The 27232-nt window shown below is 38.7% G+C and overlaps 1 protein-coding gene across 4 annotated transcripts in view; it reads right to left on the bottom strand.

Annotated features, from left to right (window-relative positions):
- LOC146003019 (segmentation protein cap'n'collar-like) overlaps positions 1-11514 on the bottom strand; it is a 322044-nt gene extending 310530 nt beyond the window's left edge. For 2 of the 4 annotated variants that reach the window (XM_083141182.1, XM_083141190.1), the window contains exons 1-2: positions 10439-10877; positions 7443-8028 (exon numbers count right to left, since the gene is read on the bottom strand). In XM_083141182.1, coding sequence (XP_082997308.1) covers positions 7443-7943 — 501 coding nt within the window. In that variant the 5' untranslated portion in view covers positions 7944-8028; positions 10439-10877. Of the gene's footprint in view, positions 1-7442; positions 8029-10438; positions 10878-11158; positions 11260-11460 lie in introns of those variants that run through there. The other 2 variants (XM_083141194.1, XM_083141187.1) reach the window with 2 other exon arrangements.
- Positions 11515-27232: the final 15718 nt, after the last annotated feature.

Here is a 27232-nt window from a genome sequence, read left to right as displayed (position 1 = left end):
GAAGCGTAGTATGTTTAGGGACCTCTGCGTGATAAACAGCGGGTGCGGGTTAGCGCTATGCTAAATAGTGTGCTCGTAGCTCAAATAAGATGTACTGCACTGATGAGAGGACGGGACTCTTGCGTTATAAACGGCGAGAGCGGGTAAGCGCTATGGTAAATAGTGCGCTCGTAGTGTGAAGTCCTGAGAAGTGCAATTCTCTGTTTTCGGGCAAAAGGTAACCGGGAGCAGTTGATATTGGATTTGTAATGAAAAGATGTAAATACGGCGAAGGGTAGAAGTGTAAATAAAACTGTACATAAAGAGACAACTGCTTATTCTTGTCAACATTGCTTAAAGTTTATTAACATCGATTATATGCGCAAATATGTCAACCCGGCTTGTAAGTGGTTTTGGAGTCAAGGAACAAGGAAACGTGGCCTTCGTTCAAGGTACCCCCCACTGCAAGATAATAGCGCCAAGACTCAAACTTGCAATACCTCTCCCTGATCAATATGGAACAGGGTTTCCGTCCTTGCGAACGGTAACTCTCTCAAACTTAAACTTCACTATCAGTAACCTTGCTTGAACGAACCTTGACAGGGTCCTCACAAGCACAAGCAATTACAGCGTACAGCAGGTTACTAGGAACCAAGTCGCAGCTTTCCTTTTACAGCACGAAAAAAAATACCCGTTTGGCCTAAAGCAATGGGACACGGGAGTAAAAATCTGACGGTAGGATGAACGCAGTCTCATCTTCCATGGTTGAGCGTAACCTTCACCGCTTGTTTAGAGGAATAACACCGCTGATTGTCCAATCAATTCCCAGCACTGAATAAGCGAGACGCATGCTGAGCAAGCAATGGAACATGCAACAAGCGTGCGTTATAGAGAGAAATGGCAGGAAACACGGTCATGCACATACAAGCCCGCTTCAAAATATTTGTTAGAGAAAGGAAAATAAAGCGCACATGTGCCTGTCCGGTAAGAAAAAGCGTATAGCTATAACTGTCCGGTATAAAAAAAATTAAAAAAAGCGTATATAACGTTTACCTATTCAGAGGCTTCACGGGGATATTAAATTTGAAGTTTACATTTCTTTTCTACACATACAACGCAGTGGTATTTAAAATGACATGACCTTCCTCAGCTATTTTTATCTTGCCCCAATACAAGAAAACGTGAGGTTAAGCTTGACTGAATCATGGGATACCGAGTGCGGGGGTTATTCCTCCAGCCAAAGCAATGAAGAGGGTTTTTTCAAGACCGGGGAAACCGAGACATTTTTTTCACCTTCTCCTCACACACGCTACATTTGAAATTCTGGCTTTCCTGTGGCAAACCCATACATTGAGCATAAATGAAATTTGTTATAATTGAAATCAAGTTACATGTATCAAATTTCCTGACAGGGGCGTTTCCCTTCCGGGCTTCCATCCTCTGTTCTAAAGAAAACGTTCGGTATATGAAAATATAGGAAACAGCAGAGCTTGAGGTAACGGGGAATGGTATCCCCCAGAGAAAAAAAAGAATCGCAAAGCATCCCCCCCCCCTCCAGCTATCTCACTGTCACCATTGAGGAACTTTTGTTTCTCTCGACCAAAAATAACCCACAGCTAGCATTTTCCACTTCAAGCGCTGAGAAACACATACTACCACTGATAACATACAATAATAACTCCTATCGCTGATCGATTCCTTCAGATCGAATCTTTCTACAGCACGAATAACCGTCAGCTTCCGTATGTGTAGTGAATGAACGACAAAGTCGGAGGTCGGTCCTAGATTCGATTCACCATTCATAATCGTTGTCGCCATTAACGTAGAGAAGTAGAACAGAGATGTAAAAGTTACAGCACATTTAATGCCGCCTGGGTGGCCGAGATCGTCAAGTGTTCAGACTCCCGGGATGGGCATTTCTTTGCGAGGCGAGTGTCCCTTCATCAAATTTATCTAATCACCTAGTAGGCGTTACTGTTAAGCCCCTATCACACGGAACTGGATTTCTAGTAGGAACACTCTAGCTGACGCTGGACTGGCTACCCATTTGCTAGTTCTCGCCTCACACGGTACTTGTTATACCGTACTTGTCGATAGTCTTTCGTTCCTATAATGGCGGCCTCGCGAGAAGTAAACAACGTATCACTTCACATTTTTAAAATACGATAACTTTTCAACCGAGAGGAATATCGTTTCGTATTAAATGGTTTTAGGTAGAGAAGAATGGCGCTGATTAAATACATACTTTACAACGTTTACTATACACGTATGGAAGAATATTTTAGCTTTTTCAATTGAAACATGCCTTTCGTGCTGTATGCACTCGGAAACCACAGACAAAAAAGGCTACTTTGCAAACTCACAGATTATCTTCACATGGCCAAACTTTGCTCTGATTGGCTGTTCCACAGAATCTAGTCGAAGAAGTTAGTAGCAATTAGAACATGTCCTATTCCTCAAAACCAGTCAAGCAGTCAGCCAGGCGGCCATAATTTCTACCTAGAGAGTCAGTTCATCGCCAACTAGGGCATTCCAACTAGAAATACAGTTCCGTGTGATAGGGGCTTTAGTTTACACCGCTTTTATTTCTATTCATCCAATAAGAATACAAATGCTGTTGATAACAGAGGCACACTGCTGGACACTTATTCACCCTCGACTTCCAAGGCCTCAGGAAAAAAATCCTTTTAAATTAACGTGCTGCTACAAACAGAAGTCATGTATCGTGAACATTTACTGCCGCTGATCCCTTCAATCAGGGTCTTACTGTCAATTAAAGCTTGAAGACTGCAGCCAAGTGCAGTCGCGACACTTTCTACATTAACCAAGAGACTTAGGCGCAAGCAGCCTTGCCCTTTGTGCATCAATATAACTGCTTTCGCACAGTCATATAACACGTAATGGAAGTTAACATTTGCACAAGCGCCTCTAGCGACACAGTGGGTTACTTTGCTCATCTTAGCAATAAGGTGTAATCGAAGTAAAATAAACCAATCAATCAAAGCGAAAGATATGATACAAGAATATTACATTCATTATTCGATTGAATAAACACGTGTACGAAATGCACTCGCTTCAAGGCTGAGAACATCGTAATATGCTTTTTTTTTTTTTTTAACTCCTGGTGAGACACCATATCCCCACTTCAATGGAATCTATTTCCAGCTTCCCACAAAGAACCCCACCCACATCATTTTATCTTTCTAGTTCTCCCACTTCCCAAGTTATCAACGGGACAGCCTTTATAATTTTTATCGCGTTGCAGTCAAAAAACAGGAAGAACGTGTCATACTTTGCTTTGAGATATCAAAAACGGAGTCTCTGAAAAAGGAATTAAAGTTAGCAGATTCGATCTTGACTAATAATCTTATGACTTTAAAATTTGATCTTGCATACAAAATATATGTATCTATGACAGCGCTGATATGGTTCTCTCCCCTATATGTTGCCTTGTCATAAGGACTACGTTTTCTCTCTGCTGATATCTCAGGCGAGAACATGCAAAAGGGTCGAAGTCGAAAGTCCTCTTGCTCGCAATAAAAAAAAATAAACAACCAAGACGACTAGTTATGCTTATCTTTTCCGAGGAATGGTGGAACCGTCTAATACCCAAGAATCGAGCAACAAAAAAATTCAAATAACTAAATCTGTCTTGTAGTTTATATTTTTAAAAAAATCGTTTTGGGGACTATTTTAACCCCCTCCCCCCAAAAAAATGCTACTCGGATTTTTTTTTAAAGTATTTTCAATAGGGGGTGGTATGTTAACCCAAATTACGTGTACTGTTTAGCCCGGACATTGTTCAAAGTAACTAACTACTCCTAACATGGTTAGTTAGCGCATGGCGCTACGACGCCAGGGGTGCCGGGTTCGAATCGCAGCCTGGGCATGTGTGTTCTTTGTGAGCCTACCTTCATCAATTTCATCCCCAACTTCGCGATTGGCCAAAAGTGGCAGAAAAGCGACGTAAAATCCACCAAATCAATCAATCCTAGCATAGTTTTATGTTCACGTGCATGTCAGTTCTCTTAGTTGTACTAACTGTGGCCAAATCTCATAAGTATGTATAATAATAATAAGTCCTTTATTCAGCGGGCGAGGTTCAGCCGTAGGTTGCTCTACCACCTAACCCGTACGTATGTATAAAGCTAGTTCCAAACTGTCTCTACAGCGATTCGAGTCTGAGACATCTTGATTACAAGGCGACGATATAAAAGTTCACTATCACGCTTACGAGGAGACTAAATATTCCATATCATAAGGATGTTTTTACAACACAGTAACTGTTGACGTTTCTAAAGCACCGTGACTGGAAATGCATGGTACGTGTTGCTTCAAAACTAAGGAATGGAGTGAAGGAATATGCAGCATGTTAGCTGCTACAATGTGAATGGTTACATTTGGTAGGTAGATTGTTGTTACTTTCGGTGTCAAGGCATCATAGTCGCAAGTAACTGATGATAAATTCCACAATATTCGTCTCTCATTTCAAAATATAGAAGGGACACCAACTGCGAGATGCACCAAAATACCTAGTGCATTGAGTCGCCAACTCACAACATCGTCACTCCATGTTCGGGTCCTGGCATGGGTGACCCTTTTAGAATGTCCCTTCATCAATTATATCCATTTCATCTTCATCAACAAAATTAGCGTAAAGGGGAATAAAAATGCCCCATACATTTTCGACCAAGGCCATACTGGAGGTGGCACCATGCTCCGGCCATCTTTATCCTTTAGGGTTGAGTCCAGGTACCTTTTAATTAGACGCAAGGTTAGCCGCCTGGGGAAATTTATGTGGGGACATTTTTGGACTCCCTCCACTACCTTTTGGACCATGACACCGCCTAATACACACACACACACACTCTTTCTTATTCAAATTTTGATATTCTCATAAGAGCTTTGTATTCTCTTATAGAATATCAAATATATTACTGTATTATTAATTTTACTTTGTTTCCATCTAATACTATGTTGTGATATTCCGTTATGAGGGCCAGACCAATGGCATGGTGTTAACATGACCTTGAAATCGATGTCCTGGGTTCGATACACAGTGGTTGGGATCCCACATTAACTGTAGGTCCATTCACAATTAGCCTCTCTGAGCATCTAGTGGAGTTGCCCAAGATCTTCTTTTAATGTTCATTTGGTAATTTACATGCACTCTTCTGAGACTTTCCCTCCTTTTCCAACTTCTCTCTGCTGGACAATACTCTAGCAACATCTATATTCTTCGTGAATTACTGATTCAGTTCTTGCAGTAAATAAATATTAAAAAAAGAATCTCCATTTGTCTTCAGTATACCCTTTAATCAGAAGGGTCAGTAGAAACTTTGAGGTTCAACCCAGTATTGAACCAGGAATGCATATATTTATACAGGGGATATGCCTGTGAAAATCAGGCCAGTAAACTGGCTGCCACATTTGCCCAACCACCAGGCTTGCCAACCATTCCCGAATGACCTGGACTCTCCCAGATTCAAACTTACTCTCCAGGCCTCCAAGACAAACTATGTTATCTCTCGGAATGAGGGGATTTAGTATCATTACATTTTATTTTTTAAATTTACTTTTGGCATGCCCTTAACGAGCAAAGAAATTTGTTATTCCAAACCAAATATATAAACTTCACAATATTATTTTAAAGACTCATGAAAAATGAGTCATTATTGAAGTGAAGGAGAGGAGGAAAAGATAGAAAGTTTAAACACATTGTTGTCCCAAAGCATCTGTCCAATAGCTGCAGAAAACTAAATGAAAGGCATTGTTGCATCAAAGGTCTTGAGACTTCCGTATTTCCCTGCATCCAAATTTACTTCATTATACAAAATTAGTTTATAGTACTGCACAGTGGGATTAAGTGTGTTTCAGTGTTCGTGTTGTGGTTATGGCCAGTTTGGAATCACAAGAAAAAAATATTACTGCACTTTAATAATGTGTGGAATAGTTCTCTTGATTGGTTGAAGAAAAGAGTCATATTCAGTATAAGATTGTATACTATTACAGCTTCAGAAGAGATCATTAATTTTGTTTTGTTTACTTACAAATTGTGGTTGCTCTGTTCTTTGGATGAAATTGATTCAATTTTGTATTCCCAGTAGCAAGGCCACAAACAACAGCTAATATTCCAGAACATCTTAATCTAAAGTGTTCAAAGGCTGTAAAGATATCTCCCGGAATTTTATTCTTTAAAGTTGGAAAGCCTACCAACGACCTCTTCATAACTGAGTCTGCTGCATGTACATGACTGACACCATCAACTAGTTGAAAACAGATTGCATAGAAGTTTGTGCAATATTATTTAACTGTTATGTTATGAGTTTTGACCATAGCAGGTTTATACTCAGATGTGTATACAAACTTTGAGGTTAATATAATACATAAATGACAAAAACAGTGTTAAAAATTCGTGTTCTGACTATCAGCCCCAAGAAGAACCTGGTTGTCCAAATGATGCATGTACAGAGTTTTGTACCCCACCCTCAAAAAACTACGTTAGTAGGTAGTTACACCAAATGCCATGTAGTTAGTAACCTTCATATGCAATATTTTTGACAGCAATACCCCAGAGCAGTAGCAGGATTGACTGGAAGAATATTACATGGAAACTGTAAGTAAATGAGCTCTTGCTCAAAATATTTTCCATTTCAGATGGTTTACCTTTTGCTACTTACAATAATCTACATTTATTTGAAAATTCTTTGGTGAGCTATATTTTTTGGGGAGGAGGGGGGGTGCATATATTTCAAAATGGTAAAATAATGAGCTTTCACTAAAATAAGAGTAATCACGAAAAACATGGTAGGGATTTAACTCCAGCTTGATTAATGAAAGTTCAATGAAGAAAGTTATCCCATGAGATCTGTACCATGTTAGAAAACATGATTATGAATAGAGGGTAATGAACTTGTAAACATTTCACGGACACATTTTCTCAAATGGTTATTCACAGTGCTTGACATGGAAATTTGTGATGAAAAATATACTGCAGGTACTGAGACTGAAAAGTGTGGCTATGTAGGCCACAAATCTTGAAATCATATATCCTGTGTTAATATCATTTGCTTGATATATTAATTCATCTTATTTTATGTTGCTTTCTTTGATACCTTTGGCTGATGACGAGAATTGGGATGAAATGGTGATTACATGAAATTGATGATTTGCACTATAATTCTCACTTCATGACTTGACCACTTAATCTGCATTGCCACCAATGTATCTACAATGATTTTACCCCTACACAAAACTACACATTGTCAACATTATAATCAATAGCAAAACACAATGGCATTTCATAATTTGTTTTAACTGAATTCATTATTTTCCACATTTCTCCCGTAGGTAATTAATATGTAACAAGACATATTACCAAACTGGTAAAAATTATGACAAGAATACATACAAACACACCCATGCACATGTATAGAGTAATCAATATAAGATTAAACAAGTACCTCTTGCGTTAGCTCTGACACCTGGGAAGCAGGAGTGACGGCCTCCTCAATCAAACCATCTAATGACGTCCCAGACACGGATGCATCTTGTTCATCCAAAGATTCCGAAGAATTTTGCCGTTCATTTTCAGCATTCGCAGGTGACAAATGAGATGACGTATCAACATTCAGCAAATATGCTGTTATGTTATGATTAAGACCGTAATGAGTATTTATCCGGTTATAACGACCCAAAGCATTCAAGTCTTCGAACAGTTCTTGCTCATAATTAAGTAATACTGAATCTATGCACTTCGGATGAACATAAAGTCGTCTGTGGAACTGACTATGAGAGTTGTGTATGTGAGCAGTTGAATGTCCCCAGCTTGCACTGATACCATTCTCTTCCACTGAAATTGGAAGTTCATTCCCTAAGTAAGAATCTGGGTCCACTCTAAGTAAACTTAATATAATAGTCAGTTGAAGAAGTTCTTCACCGTATAGTTTTTTCAATGACATCATGCTGCACTACAGTTTGACAGCACAGTCTTAACACTGAATTTTCACCAACAATGATATATTGTTAGAACTTGTACCGCTCCTCCTCCTGAAACCAAATTAAAGACAGATCTAAATCAACGTTTCCACTTCAGAGCCAATTCACTTGCTAATCTACTCTAATCCAGTTTTAGCTACAACTAGTATATAAATTTCATACAACCGCTACAGCAAATAATAATCAATAAATGTGTGTATATAACAAGTACCCGCATATCATTCTGGCCAAAAAATTTCACAAAGATTTATTTCTAATAGCAACTGGATATAAAACTCATAAAAATGTATATCCGCATCAAATTGAAAATAACTACCAATATGACGTCTGTCTTTTGAAGTGATGTTTTGCTTCATATCTATATTATAAGATGGTGCTGAGTGGTGAAGATAGTTATAAACAGTGCTCAAAGTGAAGGGGGATGCAGGGGGGTGGTATCACCCCAAACTAGCAAAATTTTCGCAACCCCCCCTCACCCTCCTTGCATTGCCATCATGTTAAATCATAAGGGCATCCCCCCTTCCCCGAAGGCTCGACTAAACATCCCCCGAACTAAGATTTTCCACTTCAAGCATTGGTTATAAAGTGTGAATCTGAATCTCGCAACCAATTTAATTTTAAAAATCATCTAACACAATATACATACAATTATATTAGTCATTATGTCTCATCTGATGTGGGAGTTCATTCCTATATGTGTATATATTGTTACTATTAGAAATAGATCATGCTGAAATCTGGTGGACAGCAGGATGAACCCTTTATCTAAGACTGCAAATTATTGCAAAATATGTTGGAATTCTCTAATATTTGTGAGAATGAACAATTATATTTATTGCAATATATCGGTAAATACAAGAAAATAATTAGTTTACTGAAAGTCCGACAGAAATCTGCATTTCGACCCAACTACATATGCAAAACTTCAACCAGTAGCAGGTCCATAATGTTTTAATGTAACATGATATTATTATAGGCCTAACACGAGGGTACCCTTGACCCTCTGTACCCCCTGGAGAAAGTGAAATATTTTGCATGGTTTATGAAGATTTTGTTGTTTATGAACGTTTTCAGTTTATTTTTGCTCGCAGGAATGTGTTATTGTGAAGTAAAGTACATCTGTTACCTTAGCATGTTACTTTACCATGTAGCAGAACAGCCCGAAGGCTTTGTGCAAGTGAATATAGCACCCAAAACGACTTTCCACAACAGCAGCTGTAATTTTATGTAGTTAGGTTAAGATTGCTAGGTCTGGTACTGATAGTTATTTTCGACATGCTCTTTCGCTATTTTACTGTGCATACAAACAGTTTTTACTAACAAAAAGCGACGAAAGTACGCCGAAATTGCAGGTTTTAACTTACGTGGGCCATAGTTTGGGATGATCAAATATCTCCGTGATTTGTGCTTTCCTAACGCTGGAACCACTCTTATATTACATAAAACTTTGAACTCTATCGATTAAAAAAAATTCGACGTAATTCGCGAGGGGGTACAGTGGGTCAACGGCCCCCACAATTAATCCCCTCCCCTGGTCCCCCCCCCCGCATGAAATATTTAAACTGTTTTCTTATGCTTGTAATAACCGTAAACTACAGGAAAATAATTATTTAAGATTTGTTTGCTGTCTGCTATACCACCAAAATGTCCGGTATGGTTCACAATTGACCCACAGACTTGCCTTAAGTCTCCACTCATACATTTTTAACCATAATTCATTACCGGTACAAGAAATATTACTGATAAAAATTATGTTTCTGTGAAAATGAAAATTGTTCTGCACAAATGCAAGAGTCGTATAAGAAGTTTATACAAATATCTTATAGCAATATTTAATTTATTATCTTTGTGATAATAAACATTGCTACAACATGCAACTCTTTTTTATTATTATCTTCTCAAGATGTGAATGTGATCTCTGCACATGCAGACTAATAATTGGACATGTTTTGATTACCCATAAACAGAATAATGCAATCATTCTGCAAAGTAGGTATATGGGCTATAACAGCTAAGTTTTGTGTCATATAAGAGACTGAGTAATATTTTTTAGAGAAAATATTGTTTTCTGGATACTTCACAATTATTATCCCACAAAAAAAACTAACTTCATACATGTTCCATGTAAGCATATAGATTTGCAATTTATATAATCAGCCTACCTATGAAACTCGAAATCACTTTCCCATTGTTAGAAATACTGTAGGACTATAGTAGTGTTTGTCCATATGTGAACGCATAAAGCGTGCCTTACCAGTGGTAGCACAGATGTAAACATCCGTGTGTAAACAAATGCATGTTCCCTTTCTGAACATTCATATCTTATACTATACTGACTGATTGTATTATTATTTTCCCTCGATTACAAGAATAATTTGTCTAAACTAAACTAAAACCATACCATGACATTTACTACTTAAGGGAATACTAAATGTAAGCTGTAACTTCGTAACTTACTTACATTTATGTATATTAAGTGGGAGCACTCCATGTTCGATTGATATCTCAACTTTCGTTTACAAAAATATGTAATACACAAACTTTTACAGCAATTATTGGTAAACAATTATTTATCGAACTGTCTGAAGTGGAAACGTTGAATTTGCTTCAATATTTCTTACGCACAATCAGACGATATTCTTGCCAAAGCAACGATGTCACCATGTACACGGCATGAAAACAGATGATTGATCTTCCTATTTATTTCTGTTTACATTGAATGACAGAACTATTTCACTATTAAAACACGTAAACACGAAAGTATTGCACACGGATATCACTATTTATAACCATTCGTTGTTGTTCAACAACGTAATTCACTCGCAACCACTTTTAACATCACTTGTCGACTACGTTCACTAGCCTGATCCCACCGGCATTCTGACGCCCATTATGACTCAGCATTTGGGCAACCCTGGATCGTGTGTACTCTTGCGCGCAGAATCATGGGAACATGACGAAATATTTCCTGCTTCACGACTTACAGAGTTTTGTAAATTACCACAATTCAAAAATATTTACTGTATTTACTTGCTATGTTGTACGCTCCAACCACAGCATTGTTTTATAGTATTTTCAATACATCAAAGTGGGAGGGATTAACAGTGTTGCCACATTGTTTTAGAGCGTAATAGAAACTGATTGACATTACCGTCGAGTTTAGTTGTTTTCTTTTACTTACCTGTGGTACTTTTTGGTCCTCTGATGGTACAGAAGGAGGTCCGGGAGATAAGCTCTGCATTCTAGGTAAATAGTCTACTTCCATCATTTTCGTAGCAGCATCTGCAATGAATAAATAGAAATGAGAAACCAGCCTGATAGTTTGAATTACAGACAGCATATATCACCGAATTCATCAATATAAGTTGTTGATAACCTATAGTGACATTGTTTTCTATAATATTAGCTACTTATGATCCCAGTCCGTCAATAACGATGAAATGTTATGTGTGATAAACATGATGAAAACTCAAAATTACTTACGCAAACTATTCAAACACCTGCTCCTTAATGTAGAGTTTCATGAATGACGTCACTTGTAGAAAAATGAATGTGTTCGTGCGCATCGATGAGGATCATATGTTCCGTCAAGACATTACGTAACACATCTTCGATATCTTCCCCCTGTTGTTAGATCGATCATGATTTTGGTTCTTGCCAGAAGTATTGTAATTCTCTTTGCGCAAAAGCTGCTACTGAGATGCCCAATCTCGAAAACTCAGAAGAAAATCCTTTCCTTATTCGAATCAACTACAAATTGGGGAGGGTTAACTATACTCTGATAGAGGCAGCGGAAAAATGTAACACATCCGGTAACATTATCACGTAGCACAAAATCATTTTAGTCGCTTCGGTAGACGAATGTCTGGTGGTCTAGCCCTGGTATGAGAGTTCCTTTGCGATAATCACTCTCTCACTCTCCCTTTATCAATATCATGTAATTAGCACTCATTCTCATCGTCGCGATTAACATAAACAGCAATGTGGCGTAAAGTAAGAAAATTAGAAATACACGTGGCATTTTCAAAACGTCAATACTGCTTTATCTGTCTTGCGTTTCTTTATTTTCACGTATTTTCAGTCACAACTAATAAAATTCATTGGATTTACATTTTAAAAGAAATTAATTACACACACCAGATGGGACTGCAAAGCAAATGTCTGCAATTTCCTGAAAGTTTCGGAATTTTTCTGGAAAATACTCAGAAAGCTCCTGACATTTCACAAATTCTATAATGCCCCATGTAATTTCTGCCCGAAGCAGCTGCTTGTAAACTTATAGCACGAATATTATAATTTCATTGGAAGTTCCCGATATGGTTTGTTACCATTCAAGACTTAAGTATTCCTCAGGTTCAATTTTTTTTGATAATTTCAAATTTCCCAACTGTTTGATAATCCCGAAAGTCGATAAACCATTTTCCAAACTCTAGGTCGGAATCGAAAACTTGTCCCTTTTGGAGATTGGGTTAGCTTCAGCTATTAGTACTTCTACTCTCTCTGGGTTGAGTGGGTATTGAATTAGAAAAAAAATAGTTGGTGAAAAATATGTTGGTGCTGATGTAATGGGTGGTAAAATTAAGGGGGTGAGATAGATAGATAATTTCAGAGAAGTGTCTAAAAGCAATTTTTGTACATTGTTCAGCACATATTTTAACCCTGGCTATTGCCCACTTCTGTGGAATTTCTGCGATAGAGACAGTTATAATTTTTTCCCCTCGAGACTTCTCAAAGGAGCAGTGCCCCGTGGTTAGCGCATCGTGCGTCCCGGGTTCCAAACCTGGAATGGGCATGGGCGTTTGTGGGTGTCCATTCATCAATTTCATCATGTCATCACTCATCCCGATCTTCGGAAATTCGCCAAAAGTGGCACAAAAAACTAAGTAAAATAATGCAAATAAATCAATCAATCTTCTCAAAGCAATTTGGTTGTAAAAAATTCAGTGCAAGATAGGTAGGGGAGTTCTGTAACGTTCTCAAGTTGTTTGACACGAGATGGACAGAAAAGTATCAATACTCAGTAGGGTGACTTGTGAAATCGTATAGTAGAAACTTTACTGGTGTCCATTTCTGGACCATTTGGTAGTAGAAATGAACCCAAGTTTCTCTGAACACAGTCAACACATTGAAAAATTGCAACAACTTTTTCCAATATGAAATGCCTATTCCTCATTCATTGGAACAGTGTGTCAAAATGTTGGATGGCCTGGTTGATATTTTTTACATTTTCAAATCTGAATGAAAAATGTGGCAAACAGTAATCGAAAAGACATGTCCATGGTCTGCATTGTAGGCAGTAGAAAATTGTGACAAGCTCTTGTACTCAAATATGCACAAATTGTTGGTGATCTTGGCTACACTGCCAGTTTCATCTTCAACACCTGAGAGGATGTGTTTAACATTAAGGAGGTTGAAATAATGTCCTTGCAATCCTCGACTAATGGACCCTGCACTGTTAAGTGTGCATACATACGAATATCAAAATAACACCGGTGATGTTATTTTCAATTTTGTAGCAAGGAGGAAACGACTAATTGTAATTCTTTTTTAAAGATAAGGTGGGATTAGCTTTTTCAAAGCATTTTCTGCTCATTTTATGTAGAAAAGTTACAAGTTCGTAGATAGACTAAATTTAATAAATGTGTGAACTTTCATGTGGTGGCAGAGTGAATTAGGATAGCCAGAACATACCTAGGTTGTATAGGCTATACGTCCCGGATTTTCAGGGACAATCCCGGAATGGTATAATTTGTCCCGGTGTCCCGAATAGTTTCTTCGGGATGCATAAATGTCCTGGAATATTTCCTGAACTTTATTTATATTTTAAAATTTTACGTTAAATTGGACGTAAATTTAAAATGCTCATTTTACAAAAAATCTAACTCTACCTCTAATACAAGAGTTAACGAAAAACAGACGGTACTGCAAATATCTTTGACTTCACGATGGCGCAGCCGTCTGCTATAGTGCAGGAGGCCTTAGAAAGAGCGTTTCGCGGGCTAACAGGAGACGTCGCTCGCACACTATTGCCGATACTCTCGTGTCGTCTGCTCCTCAGCCGAACAAACAGGCCGAGGTAGCAAGAGGCAGAGGTCACACATCCTTCCAGAAGGGTGCAGCGAGCTAGCTGTGGCAACCGGGCTCGCTCATTCGCGGACCTGATTGGTTCTCGCAGACACACCCCCATATTGTCGTCTGCTGTAAGCCCGCGAAGCGATCTTTCTAAGGCCTCCTGCACTATAGCAGTGCTGAATTTCAGTTACGATTCTCTTCCATTGTAGGCCTATAGTAATCTGCTTACTATAAAGAGTCAGTGTTTGTTGGTGCCTATCTGTTCAGTCCGCAGTTTTGAAATAAAGTTTCCACACAATGTGGATGTAAATGACAATTATGTTGTACATACATACAACTTTATCGGATCCAGCCCCCTTCCCCCGCTCCCTAACAAGCAACCGACCAGTAGTGTCCGGGATTTTCACTTATGAAATATAGGAACCCTAATTGAAACAAAAGTTGAACTCCCCTTCCTTTACGTGAGATATATATACGCCCCGCCCATGCTCGGTAGGGATGGAAAAGAGTATATAGATCTTGCTCAGGATAGGGACAGATTAAAGGCCTGTGTTGCTGCAGCCATGAACCTTCGGGTTTAAGAAGGCTAGAGAGTTAGTTAGTTAGTTCACACCCAGCCTAAATTAAGATAAAATTTTAACCCTCACCCCCGAATGAAATGGGCTACAAACACAGAAAAAAAAATCAATCGTTGATCACTATCACAGAGAAGAAAATGTGAGTGACACTGATCAAGTGAGCATACAAAAAAAATTAAAATTGTAGAGTACAACGAAAAAATAATAAAATAGAGTAAAACAAGAAATATGAATCTACGGTAAAACCTCGTTAATCTGGACTAATTGCAGGGATAAGTTGACCGGTTTAACGAAAGTCCGGAATATCTGAAATAACCTAAAACAACAGTAGAAAGTGCATTAAAACTCCGTTTATAGCAACAAAACACGTTTACTATGGTGTATTTAAAAGTCATAGGCCTAAGTACACTATACAGTACAGTAAAATGTAAAGCAATAGAATGCAGTAAGTACATACGCGATACCCATATTATGATGATGTGCCCGATGGACCACATTTAAAACCTTGCATTCTGCTTCCCCCCTCCCCTCTTTTGCCTGTCCGGATTAAGCGAAGTCCGGCTTATCATCGGGGTCCGGATTAACGAGGTTTTACTGTAATAATGCATGTTTTATGAAGAATGGGAATCTGGGACCATGTATTGTGCTAGTCACTCCGCCAGAGTGCCCAGCGAAAATCCGTTTGCGAAACACAAGTCAATTTTCATTTATTTCGATTCAGTGGCGGCGATTGAGTTCCAGAACCGGGAGGGGGGGCAAATACAGTATATTTCCCTCTGTATATAAGGTTTAGCATAGTGCGGGGGAAAAAGTGCCCCCCCCCCCAGTCGCCGCCTATTTCGATGTATTGTTTCCGCCTAACCGCCCCTCCCCCTCGCCCGTCAATACCTTCAAAAAGGAAAAATTACTAAGGTAAACAGTTTGAATTATTGAAATACCTTCTTCTCTCCTTATTTAGTGTTGGAAATTATTTTTACCTATTCATAAGAATTACCCCGCCACGATTTCCACTAACCATGATACCGACGAATTATTATTATTATTATTTTCAATTTCAATAGCAATTCGTAATTTCACTGCAGCTATCCTATATTTCATTCGTAAGGCTCTGGCAAAGCTCAAACTTCATGATGCGAATTGCAATTTGCCATACTTCAAATTATTGTTTTGAACTTTACCTGTAGGAGTTTATAACAATTATAATTTTTTTCAATAAAAATATAATGGATATTTATCCATACTCGTTTACATGTGTACCAAGATAAATATTATTTTCTACTAGCAGTGTCTTCGTCTTCTTTCTTTTTGACTCGTCTACATTATCTAAAGGTTTAATCAACATATTTAAAATGTCGATGTAAGTGTCGTATCGTACCCAAGGTATTGGGCAAGAAGTAGTATAAAGTCTTGGCATAGCAGGTAGCAGAGATAGGAATGCTAAATAAGTAATCAGACAAAGGTCGGGTGATTGACTTGGAAGGCGTATGTGGCATGAGTGTTGGAATTGTCAGGAGGTGTGATCAGTTGGCGAGAATACGAGAGAGAGTAAGGACTGCGAATTGTGAGAGAGAAGCAAAGTGGAGAACGATTATTGGACGATGGTGTGTGATTGAATCGATGTCTGACAGGGAGGTCAGACAGTGACATTTGAGAAGACAAGTGACATTTGAGAGGACAAGTGCAGGAACAATCTTCATCTATTTGTAAGGAAAGTAATATCATTTTCTAAACCAATCCATATCGGTTCAGTCATGGAGAGTATAAAACCCATATCTAACCTAAGTTAATTTCTATCGCCATTCCTTCAAATGTAACCTCTTGCATTTATCACATTTAGGCCAAGCGAGTGATAACCATCTGAGAGATGAATGATAAATAAATATTGTCGTAGCGCAACTTCCATGCTGCGTTTGGGATCGAACCAAGAACCTCTAGATTGAATTGGGTGATGTAGTTATTTCTCATTCATCTCTCAGATGGTTATCACTCGCTTGGCCTAAATGTGATAAATGCAAGAGGTTACATTTAAAGGAATGGCGATAGAAATTAACTTAGATTAGATATGGGTTTTATACTCTCCATGACTGAACCGATATGGATTGGTTTAGAAATTGATACTACTTTCCTTACAAATAGATGAAGATTGTTCCTACACTTGTCCTCTCAAATGTCACTGTCTGACCTCCCTGTCAGACATCGATTCAATCACACACCATCGTCCAATAATCGTTCTCCACTTTGCTTCTCTCTCACAATTCGCAGACCTTACTCTCTCTCGTATTCTCGCCAACTGATCACACCTCCTGACAATTCCAACACTCATGCCACATACGCCTTCCAAGTCAATCACCCGACCTTTGTCTGATTACTTATTTAGCATTCCTATCTCTGCTACCTGCTATGCTAAGACTTTATACTTCTTGCCCAATACCTTGGGTACGATACCGTGTATATCTGCTCATTATAGTGTTTGAAAACAAGACCTTCGCCACGCAACTGCAAGGCTTTGGGTGCGCGACAACTTTTTCAATGGAGTTGTTGAGGAAGTTTACGGCCTTAATTTTTGGTTAAATGGATTGGAAAGGAAATATATTTGGCACAAGCATCTAAAAATCTCAGGAATTACTATAACAATACTTGGGAATAGAAAAAAAAATCGTGCCTCCGCCGCTATCGGCACCATCTGTTGACAGTATCTTTCGGAAGGAGCACGTGCTCCGATTTCCAGCTTCCTCCTTTGGTTTCTCGTGGCTTCTTCAGTGGAGCAGGAAGAATACTGCAGGGGGAGTTACAGGCCCGTAGCCAGGAATTCTTTGTAGGGGGGGGGGAGCGAAGTCAATCCTAGAGGAGGCAAATTTTTAATATATTGTGTCGTATTGGCAGATGTAACCGGGTACACAGAGGCACTGGCCCCCTCCCCCAAAAGAGATAAAGTAACAGAAAAGGGATGATATCTTGAAACTGCAGCGAACAAAAAAAAAAAAAACTTCGAGCAACATCAAATAGCAATATTTCGATAATGACCTTTCCAGATTTCCAAGGAATATAAAGTTTAACATAAATAGGCTAATAGGGACTGTATCTACTTGATATTTACAGGTCGATAATGTTAATAGACGATTAATATGTACCAACAGCTTTGGGCCTCTTTGCAGAACTGATTAAGAGAGCTTTTTATAAATCATGCTTCATAATGATTCCCTCTAGTTTCCAGTATGCAAGATTTTTACGCACAGAGGAATCTAACGAGAATCCAAAAACACCATTGTGTTGTATTATGCAAGGAAAATCGAATTAATTAAATAATAATTGTTACATATTATCTACACTTTGATGAATTGTGTAAAAATTTGTAATACATTTTTTTGTACTTGCTAAAACATTAAAACATAGGTCCCTTAGTCCACCACGGACTCTATTTCCCTCAAAGGGGAGACTCTTGCATCACTACAGGCAATGTTTGTCTACTGGTTACATTAACCATTTTGCAAAATATTGTGTGAATTGTATTATATTATAGTTGAAATACATGTTTTGACACCTGACAAACAAATAGGAATCCCTTCATTGATCAATGGCTTCTTGGATTACAGTGTCATCATTAATATTTCATATTAAGTTTCATAGAAAGAAATTGTTTTAATAGAACCCAAATATTTTTACGGGGCGCCATGGCATTCTCTTTAACATTCCTTGTAATATAGGTCGTTTGGCTCCCAGGGCCGACTCCAGCCGCCCCATAGCTACGGCTCTGAACTCGGACCATGAAAATACATTGCAGAAATTGCGAGCGAAGCGAGCAAGAAAATTTTACGAAATGTATTTTTATTTGTATAAAATTTTAAATCGAGGGGGGGCGCAATTGCCCATCTGTGCCCCTTGCAAGTGCCCTTGGCCGTCTGGAAGAAAAATGCAAGAAACACGTAAAAACCAATTCCATCATAAGTATCCAATTGTCCTGCTATTCTTAGATTCTCCTAGTCTTGTTTCTTTACTTCAATGTTTGCTTCCCCTAGAATGGACTTCCGTCCAAGGTCGGGGGGACAATGCCCCCTACCCCCCTGTGTTTGCTGCACTGTTTCTGAGTGTCTCTTCATCAATTTTGCATCATTACTCATTGTTGCGATCAGCTAGAAGTGGCAGAAAAGCAACGCTAAGTAACAAAAATCAAATATCCACTCCCTCTCTCTACCACATGAATCACTATTACCAAAAGGTAGACTTGGGAAACAAAAATTTAAGCAGTTCCAAGTTCATAGCAACACATCCAAGAAAAACATCCGAACACATTAGGCACCTTTAATGCAAGACTACTCAAAATGTCACAACTGTTCTAGATACTGGAAATTGCGAATCATTTCTCTAAGTCTGAATCTGGAAGGGAATTCCCCCCTCCCCCCAATCCTGACACGACATTATACGGAATCCCATACACCATAATAAATCACAAAATAAATATGGGTCTCTGTTATGTTGCTAGAGTAACAATTGTAAAGATTAGTGAGAATTCGAAGTAGGAATGTGTTCTGTATTTTTCACGGGGGGAGCAAAGCAGGCTCTCTGGGGGGGCAGTTGCCCCCCTGCCCCCCCCCCTTGCTACGGGCCTGGGGAGCTAGTTCATAGCGCCAGATGTGCCCCGGGTTCTTGCTGCCTGATCTGGTGAGCTTTTCTTGTCAACAGTCGGAGGAAATTGGTAAATTTGAAGCATTGTGAAGACTTTAGGAACGAAAAAAGCTGCTTTGCAAAATAAGTATCTTGAAATGTAGTGTTTTATAAAGCAGAGAAGAAAACAAATAGTGGTTTTTCGTTTTCAGTTGGGGGCTCGTGTGCTCCGTGAACCCCCTTCAGGCGACGCCTCTGCCTGTATGAAGGTGCTGTTGATTGTGGATATTTTGCATTTACAATAACTTATAACTAGGACCCGGGACTTTATGTCCTATAAAAGTGTAAAATATGTATGTAAATACCATATGTCTTAAAAATTGAAAAATGTCAGAAAAATTAACAAAAACCCAGTGAATCCCAAATATATGCAAAACAGAACTTCTTTTTTTAAATTTACAATTCAATTCTGGGTTTTCCACGCAATATCAACAAAGTTCGGATAATGTATTAAATGAAATTAGAATCTCTTTCATGTACTTGTAGAATGCGTGGAGGAACATTGGAAAAATCGTGGCGCTTATTGCGCAATTATCCTCAGTTGCATTTACTATTCTGCCACATTTTACCTATTTGTTGGAAGTGTAATTTTCGAATTTATATACAAGAAAGGGCAGTTTTTCAGAAAAAAATACTGTATTCAATCTGCATACAAAATCTTTGTTAAAACATACCTCACACACAGAGGAAATATTTAAAAAATATATCATACGTAGGCATATAAACGAAGAAGGTTCACACATTTTTAATTTTACTAACCTCAAGCATTGAAGTGAGAAACGAAAATTCTCTTTAGGTTCTCTACCGTGAAACTTCGCCTGTTATCTACCAGCAGCGCTTTGTAGCGTGAGAATGTATACGTTCCACGGAGCACGATGTAACTGGAGCAAACCTAAAAAATGCTACATCTGCAGGTGTCAAATCTTCCTCAACACTTTCCAGAGTTTCCAGAGTTGATCTTCCGTCACCACTCACGACATCGGCGATGGTGGTGAAAGTGCTGAATCCAGGATTGTTGTTCAAGATGGTTCTGAATTTCTCTAAAAACCAAATCTGCTGTTTGTCCCCTCACTATTGACAGTTTTGTTTTTACGTCTTCTATAATTTGAAGTGAGTCATGCACACTTACACCATTTCTCTCCAATTGCTCAATGCACGACACGAGGAACGCGAAATTCGCAGAAATGTAAGCAATATCGTCTTTCAGTTCTGTATTTTGAAGTAATTGCTGAACAACACTAACAGATGCGGCACCTTCACTTTCAAAACCAGTAACTACTTCGGAAAGAATGTTAAGACTGCTGAGAGCCATGTTCCCCACCGCGTGGCAAAGGAATATCTGGTGCAGCTTCCTTTAGCGCTTGGCGTCGTGATGGGTACTTCAAGAAGATTTTTTTCATGTTTGACACAAATCGATCTACGTTGGGATACCTTGATCGAATTTCTTCGCATAGTCTATGAAGTCTATGCTCAGACAGTTCGTGATGTGCAGACCCTTGAACAGCGTGTCCGTGTAGCCTGTGACGCTATTCGGGTACAGGCTGGAACATTCGAACGAGTGAGGCAATCCATGATGCGACGTGTGGACGCTTGCATTGCATCCCATGCAGGTCACTTTGAACACCTGTTGTAACATGGATGAAAGTCATGCCATGTTATGTGTACCGGTACTAATTCCTTTATTGCAAACTCACCGTCCATATGTTGATATGAACTTTTTTGTTTCTTTACCTGTCAGGAATCACCTCCTAAAGTTTGTCCCTATAGTTTCTGTTCACCCTGTATACCCCTGAAATTTAAAAGTAATAAATAAATTATGGCATAATCATATAGAGTATTAGGCCTCCCCGTTGGCGCAGTGGTAGCATCGTCGCCTTGTAATCAAGGGGTCCCGGGTTCGATACCCGGTGGAGGCACATAGTGGTTCGGATCTCACTTTAAACTGTAGGTCCAGTCCCAATTAGCCTTACTATGCATAAAGTGGACTTAAATACCAATTAATTCAATCAATCAATAGATAGTATTAGTTAGATTTATGTCTAGGCTTGTTTACAAATATAAAATTTAGTTTGAATTAGTTGACTGGATCCAATGGAATCTTTTAGTTTCCTCTGGCCAATATCATTAAAATAATTTCTTTAGTGCAGATTCTCATTGGCATGTTCGATTTCGGACATCGAAAGATTTCAATTAATCAGAATATTTCCACTTCAATATATTTGTTAATGAATTTTTTTGTGCAAACTAATCGACCGCGGTGCCCGTCCGTTAACCTCCAAATTTGGAGGCGGGAAGGGTCTCCCCCCCCCCCGGTTAGATAGTTTGATCGCTCACCGCCACTGTCACGAAAGCGTTTTCTGTTATCGCAGTGGAAACCCGAATGAAAGGCCATCTTTCCAGATGGTTGTAAGCTTGGGCTACAAATCGCTTCACCCTTCCGGTTTAGCTCGAGAACGGGCCTACGAATGTAATTCAAAGCTGGAGTCTGCACGGGTGAGTGGCGACAGTCCCTTATCCGCGGCTTCCATTTCTCAGCAGCACTGGCGATAAATGATTTCCTCTTATCACTGGTGAAACCTGAACGAAAGGACATCTTTCTAGGTGGTTACCAGCTCGGGCTGCAAGTCGCAAACTTCAGAACCTCTCGCGGTCCGCTATAAGTGATGCCAAGGCCCGGCTGACACACACTGATCAATATAAATGCGTCTGTTTTTAAAGGTAAGGAAAGAAGGCGATCAGGATCCTATTCACCCCAGCAAAACGTTGTCAAATTCTATGATTAAACAGAGAAAACATTTAAAGAGACGAGTGAAGCAAGTGCGTTCACCATAACTGAATCGTAGACAATTGCTGTAAATGACTCCACGAAAAGCTAGGTGGTGCCTTTTTAGATGGGGAACCTGTGTTCAAAGTGAGGATGCTTTGCTTAAATTTTCCTTGCTGGGGTGGGGGAACTATCCCCACATCCCACTCCACTTCAAGCACTGGACCCTGTTGCCAGAAATGTGTCTCAATGCGAACGGTGTAGCAGAACAACAATAAAATATACAAAGGAACTCGCATAAGAGAATTATTGGTAGGGTTACACCTCATACCAACTGTTGATATTTAGGTGTTTTTTGTCGTTTTTTTGTAAAAAAAAATATATATAGTCCTTGTCTAAGTTAAGACAAGCAAACACGCTGAAAAAGGATATGCACCTTCCAATTCACACAGGCAGGTTCCTGTGTTCTGTTTAAAGCAGATTAGTAGAAAAGTTAGATTTTATGTTCTTGTAAAAAAAATATATATATAAATAAAAATATAACCACTTTCTCCTAATTCTCGAAGACTTTTCTACAAAAATAAGTACAAATTGTTAACCTGGCGTGAAAGTGGATATGCGCGTTTCTTAGAAATTTGTATTGTATTTATCGAGTAGTTGCCTCTGACAGCAAGACGATGTGTTGACAACCTGTTCCAACTTGAGGAGATCAACGGCTTGCATGAGGTTAGTTGAAAGTTGCCGTCTGTAATTAGTTTCCGGTGAAATTTCATGCAAGAACACACCGCGAGAGAAGAAAACAATAATAAAAAGAAGCTTGCACGAGACAAAGAAAATAAAATATATGTTCCACTAGAATTGCTTGTGGCTCCCATTATAGAATTTTAATCAAGTACAAGTGACAGTTCCAGTGTCGAGACCTTGTTTCTTCTATGCCTAAAGATGATATTGAAGAGTGCATTAACTTTCTACATGAAATATATAACATAATACACTTGATCATATGTCTAAACTCATTAAAATGCAATATGCAACCTGATAAAATTGCTTATCTTCCGCTATCGCTGAATAATACTTGTTTACTCATTATCATTATTCATGTATGTATGTAATACAAGGTGATATAGCATGAATATTGAGTACTTGAGTAGTATTATTAACAAGTCGTAGGATATGGTATGAAATATTATTCAGTGGCAGTGGAAGATAAGCAATTTTGCCAGGCTGCATTTGAACTTCACATGCAGGGGGAAAATTTTGAAAGTTCATTACGGTTTGTTATTTTTATTGCTACGTGATAATCAACGTTAAGATATAGTTGTGCATGATACAGAATGATTCTAGTGTATTTCAGAATAAATGCTAATTTTTATCAAGACACTAACCCTGGCAAGCACGCGCGTTTCCGCCCCTATGCTATTATTATTACGATATAATATAAATTTGCCTTCGGGTGGAGTTCCGCTACTTGCAGTTACTTCCGTAGTGCAATTTCACTATTGCCTTTTATTTTTATTCCACTTCATTTGTCGAATCTACGAGTAAAAATAAACTTTTATGTATATCCAGATTTATATTCAGTATAAACTCACTTCACAATTGAATCGTTTATTTCAGAAACCCTCCCCCCATCGACCATCTCTGGAGAAAACGATACTTGTACAGTTTCATATAGCACTTGCCAGTGGCGTAGTTTTCTGAGGCTCTCCGCAAGTAGCATATTGGGGTCAGGCCCCTAGAATTGATCTTCATGGGTTGCTTTGTAAACCAAGTCCATTTTTCAAAAGTTTAACAGTGTTAAATGAAGGTAAATTATGTGTGTGTGGGGGGGGGTCATTAAGTTACACAAAATTTAGAAATATACAAAAACTACATTGTTCTATATCTTCTAAAACATCGCTTGAAGTGTTAATTGACTGTTACTGAAATCATCCCTTACTACACACTTCATACTACTTTTGATGATACAGATATTTATATTACATAAGAAAAAAAAATGCACAATATTCAATCATAGTGCCTACAGTACATTCCACCCCCGGCCGAAGGAACGAAACTCCCCTTCGTTCCGAAAACTTGGGATCTATTGACCATTGACGCAGATGCGGAGGGAATTTGCATGATGACATCAACAAAGCAGCAGCGGCGCCAGGATTAATCACCTGGGGGTGCTGAGGGGGTGCGACGTTGAAAATAAAGAAAACATAAAATATACATGCATGTTTTTGTCCCTAAATCAAATACTAATCAACATTTAGTAGGCATCTATGATAACATGCTAACGAAACTGAAGAATACTAATGACTTGCTTCATTTTTGCCTGATTTTAGCACAACAATGACGTTTGGAAATTTGAAAAGAACTGCTTGTTCAAGGGAGGCCAATGGCATATATGGACGACTGGAGGATTTTTTTCCGTGGAGAGGCAAGCAAGGCAAGGCATTTTTTCACGGAGAGGAATATTTCCCCAATAGCGTTCCCCACTCTCTCTCTAAAAAAAAAATATTCAGTTTTAAGTTACCATGTTCCTGCAACGCTCTTATAATAATTAACATAAATGGCCGTGACTGAAATGTACACTTTTAGATTTACTTCCATTGTTTTAAGTCCACTTCATAGGCTAATCGGGACTGTGCCTACATTTTAAAATGGGATCCGAACTACTATGTGCCTCCACCTGGTATCGAACCCGAGACCCCTTGATTACAAGGCACACGCAGTTGAGGAACGCAATTCAGTTATTAATCAAATGTGAAATACGTTGTATAATTAACAACAACGGCTGAGTGTTCAGTTTGCATGCGTTGGGTAAAGGAAAGAAATCCATGCACCCTAAAGTTCTGCAATCGGAAAGAGAAAATAACACAATAAATACGAAATCATGTAGTCACTTTTATGTAATTATCAATTGAAGACTAAAATTGGTAAACGCTGTAAGTGCCAAAATAATTCAAACTCCGTTTTCCACGTTAAACTGTGCAATGTGCCATGCTTTATAATGTGGTAAACGTGAAAAGTGGCTGGTAGCCCTCTAAGTAGTTCAAAGGGAGTGTAAAGAGGTCACGAGTGTGAACGTTCTTACGGGCTGATGTGCGGAACGATGCGATTTCCAAACACTTTCGCTTTTGGCACTTACAACGTTTACCACTTCTAGTCCTCAATTCACATCATCTTTTATTTTTTTTTAATTTTTTTTTTTGTCTGCTTCTCTTTTCTGAAAATATTCCGTTGCTTTGTTACCCCTCTTTTCGTTTTACATAATGCATAGCCTACCTTTCGTCTGCCCAGATGCTGTGATGTCAGGACAAAATTATAAGTGCCCAGCAACTTCTTAGTTCAAATTCCTTGGACCGCACTGTCCCCAATAACGAACTACAACATTTCTTAGCGAAGTTTTGGCCTCTTCATAACAGTCTTTGAAAAAGTCTGAAATGGTACGTTTACTTGAACAAATAGAACGAATTAACAAGGAAACTACTGTCACGATACAACTCGCGTTAAATAATTTCCCGAGAACGACCTGATGATACTTGAAAGCAACTGAAATTTTTGTTCCAATACGACTTGAAGAAAATAGGAAGAACAAGTAGGCGGACAACAAAAGCGTGTATTAACAGTGCAAAGGAAAACATACAACTGACACTGAGCCTAACTGAGCTGTACTATACATTTATCGAAAAACACAAACAACAAATCTGAATAAATAAAGACAAGGGCCGCTGATCTTACAGTACAAGAAAATAAATGCAGAATCTCTTCGAGAGTAGGATCAATGCTTGCCTGTTGTAAATAATAACAGCAGTCTCACTTCAGTACCTAACATTCGGCCCTCAATATGACGACATGACATAATGCCAGTGCGTGCGGTGACGTCGACACTTGGGGTAGCAATCAGTGGCGTGCTCAAGGGGGGTTGGTGTGGGTCATATCCCCCCCCTTTAGGGTCCAGTATTCCGAAAAAATAGAACGTCTATAAAAGGAAAAGATTGCAAAATGATGAATGAGTATTAAAAAAAGTACACGTAACCCCCACCCCCATTCGAAAGTAAAACACGATTTGATTTGACTACTAAGCCAGAGATCCAGGGTTCGAATCTCGGCTTGGCCATGGGTATTCTTTGTGTGTGTGTGCCTTCATCAATTTTTTCGTATCATCTTCGCGATTAGCCAAAAGTGGCGGAAAAGCGAAGTAAAATAAACCAAATCAAGCAACCAATCAATGATTTGATTTGATATTTGTTACTTAGCGTCGCGTTTTTGTCACATTTGGTTAATTGCGAAGATGATACGATAATATTAATGAAGGGACGAACACAAAGAACACCCATGTCCAGGTCGGAGTTTGAATCCGGAGCTTCTGGTGTCGTAGCGGGCTGTGATAATCACTCCTCCACGGTTGGTTGATATGGTGTTTTAAGTCCACTTATGCACAGATACAAAGCAGGTAACAAAACACACTTCTTTGTAGTTTCTTCAATAATAGTATTGATTTGGCTTTTTGAGTTCTGAGATAAATTTTTCATTCCAAATTATTTCATTATTCACTGCAGAGTACCACAGATAGGAACAAGAATGCGCACTCATCACGGGTTCGAACCCCGGCCTGGATTGTTCGAGGTCCCTTCATCAATTTCATCATATCATCACTCATTCTCATTTTCGCGATAACCAAATGTAGCAGAAAAGAGAAGTAAAATAAACCAAATATGAACGCGCGTTCTCTTGCCCAAATAAATACATCCGTTAGAGGCCAAGAGATTAGTATATTTAAATAAGACACTACTAAAACGACAGCGAGAGAGAGCCTGAGCAAATATTTGTAATTTAATCATTATATATTCCATATTTGAAAAAGAAAAGAAATAAAGAAATAAATAATAAATAAAGCATTCCCATTTCATAAATAATAAAACTACATCCCATATTATACATACATATTGTACAACGTGTAAAAAGTTGTGGTGTTAATACAGAGAACATAAGTACTGCAGAAAATTTTCCCTTAAGTTCTCTAGAGGATTTACAAAGAAATCGAAGAGAAACAAATCCCCTATCTCTCCCATCTCTCCTATAGGAGATAGACTGGGGGACCTGATAGCACGGGCTTTCAACCATTGAAGAGGAGGGGGGGCGAGGGGCAAGGGAGGTAATTGCAGAAATCTTCCCTTTTCCTTCGGGC

The sequence above is a fragment of the Lepisma saccharinum genome, chromosome 1 (genome assembly GCF_977018435.1).
Source record: "Lepisma saccharinum chromosome 1, izLepSacc3.1, whole genome shotgun sequence".
Lineage (NCBI taxonomy): Eukaryota > Metazoa > Arthropoda > Insecta > Zygentoma > Lepismatidae > Lepisma > Lepisma saccharinum.
This window is presented reverse-complemented; position numbering and strand designations above follow the sequence as displayed.